We start from the raw sequence: 13,067 nt of genomic DNA, 5'->3' as shown, positions 1-13,067 counted from the left end.
TAGTAGGTAGGTAAGGAGGTGTCTACTTGGGGTAGGGAGGAATAGTGTTAAATATTCAATTTTTAAAAAAAAAATTGATCTGAAGCAGTATTGTCAGTCGACGCCTTCTTGAATCGCTGCTTTCTGGCAAGAGGTCGCGGCGTCGGCTTCATGGTCACCAAGTGACACTGCCAGGTCTGTGGGCGTACTACAACTCATCAGACGATATGATGAGTTGAGGCAGTTACAATCAGTAACTCAGTATTTACAGTTGTATTCCTCCACGCCCCGTTCATCAAGAAGCGCCCATCAGCCGCTCCCTGCCCCATATTGGCCTAGTCAACCTCCGATCGTGCAAGCCCTTCCAGCTTTGCCATTGAACGTCGGGTTGGGTGTGAGTGCAAGTTCCAGGGCCTGGCCGAGAGTATATGGCTTCCTCGCCCAGCTGTCCTGCATAAGCCTACCGGTGGTCCTGGCATCGGTGTGCTTAGTCAACTGAATGGAATCCCTTAGGGTGACTCCAAAAATGCCATTAGATGCCAGCAGCAGTATGGCCGCCAGGCCTGGATGTCCACCTCAAATCACTATAGTCTTCTGACCCATGCCCTTGTGATGGTGGACCTTTTTCTTATCCCAGCCGAGACGGGATGCCACCTTGCTCAAAACATCCTTATTCAATCGCATCCTTTTCTTGTCGGGGCCCGACTGGCCAGAGGATGAAGCAGCATGTAAAATTCTGACCACAGCCCTATCTTGCTAAACCTCTTCATCAAGGTGTAGGCAATGTTGTTGCCCTCCAAGTTCTGGATGTATCCGAGGAACCTTTGAAACGCGAGCTTCCCAGTCCTTCAAGTCGAAATCGCGGTGGTGTTGTGGCCTTTCTGACTCAGTTGCAGCTGCTGCTGCTGCGGTGTCTCTAGTGCAACGTTAATAATGTTGAACATCTGCGCCAGACATTGTCAGCCATGTAGAGCAGCGACAAACCCACGTCCCTGGGCAGAAGTGGAGTGGAGTGTCCAGTCGTCGGGGATGTAGATGTATGCGTCCATCTTCTAGATGATTGCTTTTGCGTCCTCGTGGCGTTGCATCGACGTCTCGCCACCTCCAGCATCATCGCCGTCGAGGATTTGTTGAACAGTCTGGAATATCTCGGTTATGATGTCGACATCCGATTTGGCTCCGGAATTGGCTCGCATAGAGGTAGACGGTGACAATTCAGGAATATCGCACTGGAGCAGCTGCAAACTCTAGTAATGGGCCTGCATGCTACACTTAAGTTCTTAAAGTTGGTCGGGAGGGATGCTGGAATGTTTGGGGAATTTGCGGGAGCTCGCAAAAAAACCCGGCAGGAGTCGATGAGAGGCCGCGTGCAGATCTTTCGAGTCTCGTGAGGGCGTCCGACATTCGACCATGTCCACATCCTTGGGAAGGCGCCGATGTTATTATTGATTCATCTGTCGAGTACTGTCAAAAGGTCATCCCGCAATAATGGCCCAAGGTGAAAGAGAGCCTCCACTTACTGGGGGCGCGGCTTGGGCCCATGACTTGGGTAGACTCTGTGTTTCCGGGTGGAATAAAGACTGGTGAGGGTGGTTGCTTCATGTTATCCATCTCTTGGCCAAAATCATCCCTGTAGTACACGACCGCCTGATATAGTAAGTATCCTATCATTCGTGGGTCCAGGGAAACGGGCATCAACGTACATTGCCAACTTATCCGAAACACTCATGGTGTTTACTTGTCACTCCCCGACACATGCATCTTCCTGCTCAAGTCTGCTGGGATGAGCTGCATTAAGGTGCGCATGGGGAGCGAAGGGAGCGACACGACTTTACAGAGTGAATGGCTGAGGCGAGGGTCGATGGGGTGAGATGTGTCTCGACCTCGCGACTACGGAGGAGGTATAACCAAGGTTTGGCGACTGAGGGAAGGCCGCGACGGTCTGCCCTTCCGGTGCAGGAGGGTCGGTCATCTCCTCGTCGGATGAGGTTGACCAGAGGGATGTGTCTGAGAAGCCCTCGTCCCATGCGGGAACATCCAACGGCAATGGGAAACCCCGGCCACCTGGGTCAGATATGGCAGCAGAAGCCCGTAAGTTGAGTCTCCTCTGCCGTCCACGATTCAACGAAGCTGCTGCCGTAAAATCACTGGTGGGAGCTGGGGGGGGGGGGGGGGGGGGTTCGACAGGCTTCGGAGTGGCAGGGTTCTGATCACCATTGATGTCAATGAGCTCGGCGGTGTCTTTTGCCTAGAGTCGAGGGCCGGTAGGGTCAACGATGAGTCCCCGACTCATCTACTTTTCCATCAGATCGGCCGATATCGTCGTCAACATGACGCTGTCGTCTAGAAGTATGCGGGAGAGACACAAGGGCACTGACGGCTTGGGTACAATGGGCATAAACCGACGGGATGGCAGGACCGGGAATGGACCAAGGTCTTTCCAGTGGATAAGTTGAAGGCTACTGAAGTTGTTATATGGTTCTATGAAACAGCTGGTAATAATGCGGATAGTTAATATAATCCTATAAAGTTTCGGGAGGAATGTAAGCTTCTTATTCTTCGTCGATAACCCTCAGGATGTTCTTCATTCTTACAGTAGCAATATCCTTGGGGACCTTTTCCATTCTCTTCTCCTCCTAGGAATTAAAGATCCAGTCGCGAAATCGCAGATAAGGTGGTTCTGATGATGCGGGCACCTCGGCGCCGTCGATCGATATGGCTCGAGGAGGGCTGTTAACTGCAAGTTGATCCATGCTCAACTCTGTAAATGCCTCAAGCTGGAGGAAGAGGAGGTAGACGCAGAGGTAGCAGCATTCCCAGCCACCTACTTGGTCAGCTACAGAAAAGGAGAAGAAGCTGAAGTTGTAGGGGAGCCCATAGTGAGCTAGGGTTTCTCTCCACGCAAGGATCGCAGATCTGGTGTGGCCCCCGCGATTGGCGGAATCCGTGTCGTAGATGAGCAGATGGCCCAGTGCTCGATCCCAAATAAAGGAAGGGCCAGTGGGGTTTTACGAAATGAAAAAAAAAAAAAAAAAAAGGACCCGCCGGCAACCGCATGTTGAGCCACAAACCCGATCAACTCCTTCGGGGAGGAACGGATCGGACCCCTTCTCGTGGAGCCGTGGGTTCCTAAACACACGATTGTCATGGATCGTAATCGGCTTCGGGGCAAATCGCGACGACATCTTGCATACCGTATGTAAGGATGGCCATAAGAGGTTGGGGGTCCCGGTCTGAAGACATCGTCTTACCAGTCAGCTTCTTCAACATGCCCCCAGAGATCCCAACAGTCCTGCGGCCAACTGCGGCGTCCGAAACGGTGTGGCAGGGTGTCAAAATGGGGTTGGGGCATAACTTTGCTGGCTTTAGACCAGAATGTGGCTTCTGGTTGTCGGATGCGGAATTGCATGGGGTTATCGGTATTCCAGTGACTCCAGTCGGTTCGGGGCTGAAACTGGTCAGGTTGGTCGGCAATTAATTGCTCGAAGGGCTTCTGAAGGGTTGGTCTCGGACTCGTGGTAGAAGTTGGCTTGACCGCCCTCCTGGTGGACGTGGCCAGAGAAGAAGTCGGACTTCTTTTCGGGGTAAAAGAATATCCTTTTGCTGTCTGGCGTTCAGTTGGGCTTGGACATCTTTTTGAGCTTGGGCAGGACTGCGTCGCATGTAGAGGAAAACTGGCAACTAGGAGGGTGGAAGTGAGCGCAGGACGAGGTGCGGGCGATGTGAGTAAACTAACATGGAGAGACGCAAGGCGGAGTAAAGAAAGTAAGAGCTTCTGGATTGTGAGAGAATAGAAAGTAATATAATATTGAGGTCGGCAGTTGAGGTTTCTGTGTGTATGAGGGAGGAGAAGAAGAAAATGAGAAAGGAAAATGGAGTAATCAAGTTTTAAATATCCTTACCTATGGCGCATACCGGCCTGATGTTGGGATTGCCAGTTTGCACAACAATCAAGGGGCGTAAAGTCCTGGCAGCTGTAATTTCAATATTGAAGGTGCAGATGGAATCATTCCGATCTCAATCTTGGTCTTAATCCCTAAGCAGCAATCTGGCTGAGAGGGCACAGTTCCTGATGCAGGGGGTATCTGACATCTTGCCTATTGCAATATAATCTTAGGTCATTCTCCTGGAGATGGAGCCTAACTGGGCTTTATTGACTGTAGCACCCACACCATCTTTGCTGCCCAGAAATATAAAGCTTTACTTCAATCCCCATCATGCAGTTCTAAACCTCAAGACCAGTATTGTCAACAAGAAATACAGCCATCTTCAATACAGTCTTGGGTGTCGTTACTGGCTTATGAGTCCTGGTCGCTCGGCCGGTGGGGATAGACACGATAAGGAAACCTTTTGGAGGCATACAACACCTCGGCGGCGGTGCTGCTGGCACCGGTGATTATATGTCGACGGTAGGAGGCTGCTTGGAGTTGAGATTCATAGCATCCACGTCTACTATCTAACCGTCACAAAGAGTAGGGTCTGGTGTGGCTGGTTCTGTAACCGTTGCATGTGGCGTTTGGACGGTATGCTGGAACTTGCGCGTGGCATCTTTAAATCAGATTGTAGAGGTCGTAAATACAGCATCTGGTTTCGTCGACGACGGTCGCAAGCTCGCTGTGGGGGGGCCAGTATCGATTCATCCCCATGATGAAGTGTCGAGTCAGGCCATGGCGTTCAGAGGCTCTTGGATCCATTTTGGAGACGAGCTCTGCCTCGATGTTGCCGTGGAAAGGCAAAAGGTGGTGCGGCTGCTCCAGTGTCAATAGGATGACTTTTCTCCTTGCTCTTTATTACTTGGGCTCAAGGGAGGAGAAGCTGAAAGCGTGTGCTTGACAGTGGATATTGCAAGTTGCCCTCAGCCCAAGCGATGGCCGGATTGGATGCAGGAATTTGCTGATGCTCCGAGTCGCAGCGATTGATGGAGACCACTTGACTGGTTGTGAGACTATCGGGGCAAAGAAAGAAGGAGAAACGAACTGTACATATGTAGGCGAGGCGAGGTGGGCCGAATACATGACAATGGAGACGGCTGGCGCTCGGGGGTTGCCGAGAGACTGCAACATGAAGCCGGCGTAGGTGTGCTGAAATAAACGAGAGGCGGTTGTGTTGTGACTAGAAGGTGTATCTGGCGCCATATCCTCGTCGCTCCGATTGCATAAACTTGATAGTTTCTGTTTGTTAATTAATAAACATGTGGAAGGTATTTGAATAGGTAGCTAATGTAGGGAGGATGTCAAACCTGTAAGTTCGGGTCTGTGGCTGCTGAGGGTGGGAGGGGTCGATCATCTGACGTTAATTCAACACTCTGGATCTGGCCACGGAAGATGAATTGGATGACATTGATGAGCCTCCACACACTGTGCTCAAGGTAACGTTCTACAAACAAGGGGCTAAAAAGACACAATACCATAGCCGACCGAGACTAATAGCATCCAGATGCAGCCACCGGAGCAAAAAAAACATACACACGATCCATCCACCCTCACACATCGTCCCTTCGTCCTTGCATACTGCTGATTATACCGTCCTTGCCGAGCAGCTTGAAATTTCTGTTGTTCTTGAGGCTCAGTTCCCAATCCAGTGAACCCTCATCGCCGTGGATGGAAAACATCCGTACCAATTCCTTCTGCCCTGATCGGTGAATGCGCCCCTCCGCCTGCTCAATGTATTTATTATTCCAAGGCGCTCCCAGTTTGACAAGGTAAGAGGCGAATGTCTGGAGGCCGTCAATGCCAGTCGAGAGGAGAGTGTATGTAGAGACAACCACAATGGGTCGGTTGGGGTTTTTCAATGCCTTCTCCTCCAAGGCCTTGACAAACTTACGCCTCTTGTCGGGCTTCAACGTGGACGTCACCTCGGCGACGTGGACCGCATCTCCCATCCGATGAGTTAGCCATGACGCGACAATGCTCGCATTGAGGGGGTACATTGTCATGACCAAACCATGGGCAACCTTGCCCTCGTGTCGCTGTCTGACCACCTGCTCCACGGCGGTGAGCTGAGCACATGCCAGACTGGCAATGTGCTGTCTGGCGTAGTTGGCGGCGGCCGTAAAGTCGCGTTCCACTTTAACCCACTCGTCGCTGGGCAGGGCAGCGATTCCGGGCATCACGGAGCAGCGGAGCATGGTCTGGAACTCTCTGGTCTTGGACAATTTGGATATGGCGATGGTTCCGTCCGCCTTTCGGGAGTTTTCGATGACCTTGCGGAGCGCCTGCTTCATGTCATCGAGCTTGGTGGCATGTTGCTCGTCGGTCTTGCAGTACTTTTCGGGGTAGCGCAACAGCTGTGGGCGTGGGTCGTGAACCGTGCCGTCGAGGAACGGCATGCCAAAGTACCGCTCGAACATGCAGCCGCTGAGGTGCTTGTTCCGGGACTCCCTCCAGGCATTAACCAATCCCGAGTCTGGGTCCATCAAACCGGCCATGTCTCCCATGCTCTTATATGCAGCCAGGTAGGCTGCAAGTAGTTCTTCTAGAGTCTGGTCGACGTTCTCCTCCATCGAGATAAGCGGCAAAACGCCGACGAGGTCTTTCGGTCCCCGAGGCATGGGAGTCCCGCTCAGGAGGGACACCAATGGCCTCTGTCTGTGTGTGTCGTTGGAGCAAATGTCGTTGAGAACTTGGATCATCTTGGTGTCCTTCCCCTTTGCCTCCGTCCACTCGTCGTAATACACTGCGGATGGCCGGAAGCATCTCAAGACGGATATGGTTCGGGGGCTACCTCTTTTGTGTTCAGATACCTGGATAGCCTGTCTGAACAATGTATCGAAGCTTCCATGAGATATGATGTTGGAGCTGCACACAAGGACCAGACGCTCTGAACCAATGTCTGTTGTTGGGAGCTTCGAGGGATACGTGATCTTCAACGTCATACCTTCGAGTTTGCTGAGCTCCTTCATGGTGAAGGAGTAGAGCTCGTTGTCGTCAATCTTTTCTAGGGGCTTCTCGTTTTTCTTGAGGTGTTTGTTGCGCTCTTTGAGTATCTTGCGTCGGTATTTTGTTTTTTCCTCCAGATACCCAGTTACTTGGAGTTGGGCCTGAAAGTCGGAGAGATGAACGGGTTGGCGTGCTTTGATGTACTTGTTGCTGTGGTGCACGGTGCCGCCGTGAGCCCACCCCATTAACAACAGCGGCTGGTCGAGGACTTGGATCACTTTGTTCCCACTCTTGAACACCACATTGTGTTCAAGCTTGTCGTGCGCCTCGCTGATCCACTGCGTGACAATGCCTGCCGGAGCCACAACGAGCTGCGGCGCTCTGGTCGTCCTCTGGCAGATTTGTCGAGTCAAACTGTTCGGGTCACAGTAACAGTGTATTCCGAAGGGGTGATTGAGGGCGCAAACTCCTGGGCCCCGTGCATTGTGTTCGTCCTTGTTGCTCTTGTAGTGGTCCCGACTGAGATGGGCTAGGGCTATCACAGCAGCCGTCATTAACACTTCAAATGTTTTTCCAAGGCCGGGTTTGCAGGCGTTGAGGGTTCCGTTGAAGGTTATGGAGTCGCTTACTCGGAGCATCTTGTAGGCGTCGAGCATTTGGTAGTTCCGAGAAGGCTTCGTCAAGCCCGGTAGCCGCACACCAGTTTCTTTATCTGCGATATCGTGGCGGAAGAACTTGCATGCCTCAACCCACAAACGGCAGTCGTCTCCGAGTTCTTTGTCGCCCAGACCGCCAACCATGACCTCGTGGTTGGTTTCATCTTCGTTGAATTCGTCGCCGAGCGCCTCCTGATCGTTTCCATACATGGCAAACTCGAGTTCGCCCTTGCCAAACATCGCCTCGAACTGGTCAGGAGGTATTGGTTGTGCTGCCTTGCCTGTATTGTTTTCAGTTAGCTGCCATCTTTATATTTTCCATTGGGGGTACTGTATCTTGCTTACCAGCCTCGGTTGAAGCATACTCGACAATATCCAGCTCCATGTTGTCGATTTCAGTTTCATTTTGGCTGCTGCAGATGGTATGCTCCAAGGCTACCGAGTCGATCCAGCCGTTGGCCTGGCACCTGACTGCCTGTTCGGCACTGCACACCAGGATGACGGGCGGGGGACAGTGGCACCAGAAGCGAGGGTTCAGTCCCAGCTCCGCCCACAATACCTCCATCGCCAAGTACCAGCTGAAACTTGTCGAGATGTCGAGGGGGTCGGGCAGGTTTGGGATCTTGAGCATGTATCTCTGCTCGGCGGCTTGTTTGGCTGAGAGGCGTACAGATGTCAAAAAGCTGCCCCAGTTGGCCCAGCACGGCTTCCACATCTCACAGTCAACAATCTCGGGCGCGAGCCATTCTCGACATGAATGAGCAGCGGTGCTCTGTCCGAGATGCAACCACCGCACAGTGTCCATCGTCGTCTCGTCGTCTTGGGGCTCGACGTGCTCGTTCGTGCAGCCATTCTTTGTGTCTGATCCCCAAAGCGATGTGCTCTCCCCTCGAGGGTGCATGTCGGCGAGCGAGTCCTTGCTGCTGGGTCGGCACTTGTGCATGGCCATCGTGGAAAGTGGGCGATGCCCTCGCGGAGGTCGGCTTGTCGCGCTGGTAAACGGCCTGTGATGCTTTAGCGATGCCCTTTCAAGTGTTTTTGACATGCAGTCTCGAGCTTACAGGTGTGCTGAGAGAATGCGCGACGAGGACAAAGGTTCGGGGGTTTTAGTAGAATCCCAAGATGAGGAGGTAGGCAGAAGTCGGATTCCAATCACTCGGCTTTTCGTCGATCGAGCAACGTGATGTGGAAGAATGAAGGAGTGAGAATGAAGGAGTAAAAACGGAGGAGTGAGAATAGAAGAGTAAAAACGGAGGAGTGAGAATGGAGGAGTAAAAACGGAGGAGGGAAGTGAGCGGCTGTGATTGGGGTTTATCGAGGAAAACAAGTTGGAGGCAACAACAAGGCATAACTTGCGCAACCTGAGGCACAACTCGCGTATCCTCAGGTAACAATACAGACCGTCGACAGCAACGGTCATTGGGGGAAACTGAGGATATAAATAGCTGTTTGCTCAACAGTAGGTTCAGGTAGTTAGTTGTGCTATTTCAGGATCCAAATGTTTACTCAAGGTGGCAAGCAACAAAGATTTGGTATATAGAAATACAGATGTTGTTGTTTTGTTGCTTCAAGTAAATATTCTAATACAGCTACTTTCATCTTACACCCTCGTAACCCACTCGTTCAAATCTCTAAACATAATAGTTCCACGATCCATATATCGAGGTTGGTAAACATGGGCAATCAACTCTTTTAGCCTATTGCCTTCATCGCCTTGCGGAAACTGACCCACGTACCCAATAGCCATGGCCTGGAGCTTCCCATTGACTATTAGCTTGGGCTGTTGATTATGGCCTGGGATCCAGACGCTTGTGGGCTCCGAGAATACTTTGTCAAACGTGCTTCGAGTGGTGGGCGACAGGGCCGTGACAAGAATGATCCTCTCTTGGCAAAGGTTCTCGTCGGGGCTGGTGGACAGGCTGGGATGCGACAGGGGCTTTACCTGTATCTGCGTCCTCAGATGCGAGAGGGTGGAGGATTCCGGTATGTTTGATTGAGCGTTGCCAACCAGCGCTACTCTGGCCAAAAAGTCTGCCGCCAGCAGGGGACGGGTCTGGCTGGGTATCAGATTCCCGTCAGATAAGCCAGTCTCGCCGAAGATGGCTGCAGACATGAAGGGGATGATGGGTTCTTGACCGGGCGCAGAGCCGAAGAGAGTAGCCAGGATACGTGTTACGTATTGTACATCTTGCATACTGGCCACGAAGATGACGCTTGGGGCTCGTACCGTGTTGACCCAGATGTCGTAGGTAAGGCTAGGTGACGTACAAGGACACTGGATGCCGAATTCAAGGTGGTCGTGGTCGTGGCCTGTGCGACTTGGACATCGCCGACCATGCCTCCCGGTTAGGTGCTGGTCGACAGCAGACCAGCAGAGAGCAATGACGGCAACCTTTGCCACCTCCTCTTCTGTGGTGAGCGGCGGTGGATGATGCGATGGTTTTGCCAGCGCAAGAAGTGCGAGGAAGATTTTGACCATGGCAATAGGGTTGAGTGGCTTCCTGAAGCCGGGCAAGTGCGTCCCAACAAGCGTATCCGAGATGTCGTGACAAAAGAATTGGCAAGTAGCGCGCCAGTGTAGATAGAGGTCTGGACGAAGGTGCAAATCTGGGGAAACGAGGTTAGCAAGGGTCACTACGGACGAGGGCTGCCTTGTCCAAGCTCAAGAGCTGTCCAAAGACGTGAGAACAAGGTCCATACCTCGCAGGTCGGGCCAAGACGTAACAGGACCAATCTCGGCGGGCCAAAACTTGCTGGATGGCTGGGCGTCGTTGAAGAGCGACATGAGATCATGGATGGCGTATGCCCAGGCACGAGGGTGGTTGATGGGCCATGTACGCGAGCCCAGCCGCATCCTGTAATCTCGATCAACCATTTCGACACTGTCTGTCCCCAAGATAGAGAGGAGCGTCTCCCATTGGAAGCACAAGTCCACAAAACCGCCAGAGCCGCCGACAGCCTCGACAATGGTCTCGGGGGGGCTCGATCCTTGCATGAGTTCGAAGAGGTGGATTTGCGTGTCGAGTTCGCAACCGGAGGAGTCGAATATCTTGAAGCATGCGCCGCCAAGCTGGAAGATCTGTCGCCCGTGGTCGGGGGCTCGGTGCTTCTTGGGGCTGGGCGAGTTGCTGAGGAACTCTTCGTCAAAGAAGTCGGCCGGGGCAAGGCGCTTCTTTGGAGTGGTGATGTGCATCTGCTTCCGTCAGTAATGTCGACATGGCTGGTAGAGAGGGTTGCCGCGACTCACAATTGCGCTGGGTGTGGGCTGGTGCGATGCCGGAAACGCGTTTGCAGGTCGAATACGAAGTGTCGAAAGGGAGTTGAAGGAAACGTAACAAGTATGTCTCAAGTACAAGGGGTCGGAAGGAAATGGCAGCGCAGCATCGAGTGAATGAGGGCTGCAACCCAATAGATAAATAGAGAGAGAGAGAGGTGGAGGTGAAGAGGTGGAGGTGGAGAGGTGGAGAGGTGCGTGGCGGAGAAGGAGACATTGGTGATGCGGGCCTGAGGCAATTGTGAAGTGGTAACACAAACGCCCTGTGCAGGCCACAGTTTTGAGTGTTGCATCTTGGTGGCAAGCGTTAAGTGACTGAAAGGAAAATTCAGTAGAAGCAAAGCCTTCTGTTATGAAATGATTCGTACGTCTCCTAGAGAATAATAAAGCTATTGGTTTCCTATCGAATGCAGGGCTAGGGGTCAGTCCTGATGGTTTAGCAGCAGGAAGGGACGGAAAACAACACCCAACTCATTAACTTACCCTAGGGAAAATGCACAGAGAGTCGTCGCACAGGCGTCTTGGCCGGTCAGCCCGAAGCTGCACCAGATTACGCGTATGAGGTCGGATCAATCTGAGGCTTATGTCTCCTGATAGGGAAGCATCTCATGAGATAGAATATCGGGTCGGTCGCAGGGAAGTTCGCTGGCAAGGCATCAATGGGGCCTGCGGCAGCCCAATATCTGAGGGAGGTTGAAGACAGAGGTTGGACAGGGAACGTAGTAACGGCAAGGAGGTTCAAATAAATCTCTCAAAAATAAAGGCAATCAATTAATAGACTTCCTAGCAGCCTCGAGCCCTTCCGGCCTCTCTGACTTCCAGGAAGAATCTCTGATGAAAGAAAAGACGATGATTTTTCCCCAATGACGGCACTGACCTCCCCTTTTAACCCCATCCGGGTCACCCTAGAGACATCCCCGCTAGCGACCAGCTAGCCCAAGCGTCCCTAACCGCCTGTCACAATGGGTGGAACGAAAGCTCTAATAGAGGTATGTTATTTTGTGACAAGAAAGACAATTCTGTGTATGCTTGATAATCCATGCCCTATCCCATAGTGATGGACCGTCCCAAAAATACCACAGTCCGGTCAGAAAAAAGGCATAATAAGTGTGTAAACTGAATCGGATGGATCCATTGAGCTGCTTATATCGGCAGGGGAAACGGTTTCCTGTGGCACGTCACCAGGGCTTTCAACCGTCAAGAATCTCGCAATTGAATTACTTGGGTCATCAAACGACGAGTTCACAATCTCTCGCGTTAACTCGACTGCTAACTAGTTTGCATTAACCATAATTGAAGCAGGGGAGATTAATAGAAGGGGCATATTCTAGGTGGCGCTTCCCGAAACCTCGGGTTTCTCGGGTTCCACCGGGAAGAGGGATTGTAAAAGAACATCTAGTTCAAGGGAGTGAATGACCACTTAAACCATGACTTAAAGTGATAGCTATAGGTGACTCTGGAATTTCTCCCCGAGGCGTCGGCTGCTGGGCAGGTCAGAGACTCTTCTGGTAAGAACAGGGTTTGGGAATAGGCAGTATTCAAGATATTCAATCCAAGAGGGTTTACTGCGGAGTACTCCTAGCCCTGTAGTTGTCCAAACTGGAACGCCTGGAACTGGGTACTAACAGAGGGGCTCGGCTCAGGAGGATTCCCTACAGAGTGGGTATCCAGGCCTGATGGTGTCCGGGAGACCCACTACATTCCGGATGTCTAGGACGGGATTCCTGGTATCTAGTTAAATTTTAATTCCGAGTGCCCATAGCCCTTTTACTACAGTAGTCTGCTCTTGATTTAAGAGCTTTAAGCTATCAGTGTGACAGGCGGTCAGGGACGCTTGGGCTAGCTGGTCGCTAGCGGGGATGTCTCTAGGGTGGTCCGGATCAGGATAAAAGGGAGGAAAGGAACCTGTGCTGGAGGACAGGAAAAAGATCGGTTTTCAATTCTTTAGAAATTCAAGCTGGACGTCAGAGAGGCCGGCAGGCCTCTGGACAGCTTGGGAGTCTGCTTTTTCTTTGCCTTTAATTTTGAGAGATTTATTTGAGTCTATTTTTGCTGTTGCTACGATCCTTGTCAAACCTCTGTCTTCGACCTCCTCCGGATATCGGGCTGCCGCAGGCCCAATTGATGCCTTGCCATCACCTGAAGTCTCTCAATATGCAGCTGGAATTATATTTAATCTCTTTTGCGTCAGGTATAAGATGCTATCAACCATAATAACCTAGATGTAGATGGGATATGGCATTGCGCCTCCTTGAGATCCTTGCCGTTGAGCTCGACTTG

At 51.9% G+C, this 13,067-nt stretch overlaps 2 protein-coding genes across 2 annotated transcripts; both read right to left on the bottom strand.

Moving 5' to 3' along the window:
• Nucleotides 1-4,779: 4,779 nt before the first annotated feature.
• On the bottom strand, nt 4,780-8,558 carry BGZ61DRAFT_486075 (uncharacterized protein; the record flags this gene model as incomplete). The annotated part of the gene is made up of 5 exons (XM_046249806.1): nt 4,780-4,924; nt 4,957-5,150; nt 5,219-5,369; nt 5,466-7,794; nt 7,859-8,558. 5 exons carry the CDS (start codon nt 8,556-8,558, stop codon nt 4,780-4,782), a joined length of 3,519 nt encoding a protein of 1,172 aa, XP_046095415.1.
• A 555-nt stretch (nt 8,559-9,113) lies between these two features.
• Nucleotides 9,114-10,706, bottom strand: BGZ61DRAFT_486074 (uncharacterized protein; the record flags this gene model as incomplete). The annotated part of the gene is made up of 2 exons (XM_046249805.1): nt 9,114-10,120; nt 10,214-10,706. The coding sequence occupies 2 exons, from the start codon at nt 10,704-10,706 to the stop codon at nt 9,114-9,116; spliced, it is 1,500 nt and encodes a 499-aa protein (XP_046095414.1).
• Nucleotides 10,707-13,067: the final 2,361 nt, after the last annotated feature.

Source organism: Ilyonectria robusta, assembly GCF_021365365.1.
Source record: "Ilyonectria robusta strain PMI_751 chromosome Unknown BGZ61scaffold_43, whole genome shotgun sequence".
NCBI classification, from domain to species: domain Eukaryota; kingdom Fungi; phylum Ascomycota; class Sordariomycetes; order Hypocreales; family Nectriaceae; genus Ilyonectria; species Ilyonectria robusta.
Note: the sequence above shows the minus strand (reverse complement) of the source record. Positions and strands in the feature narration are given on the sequence as shown.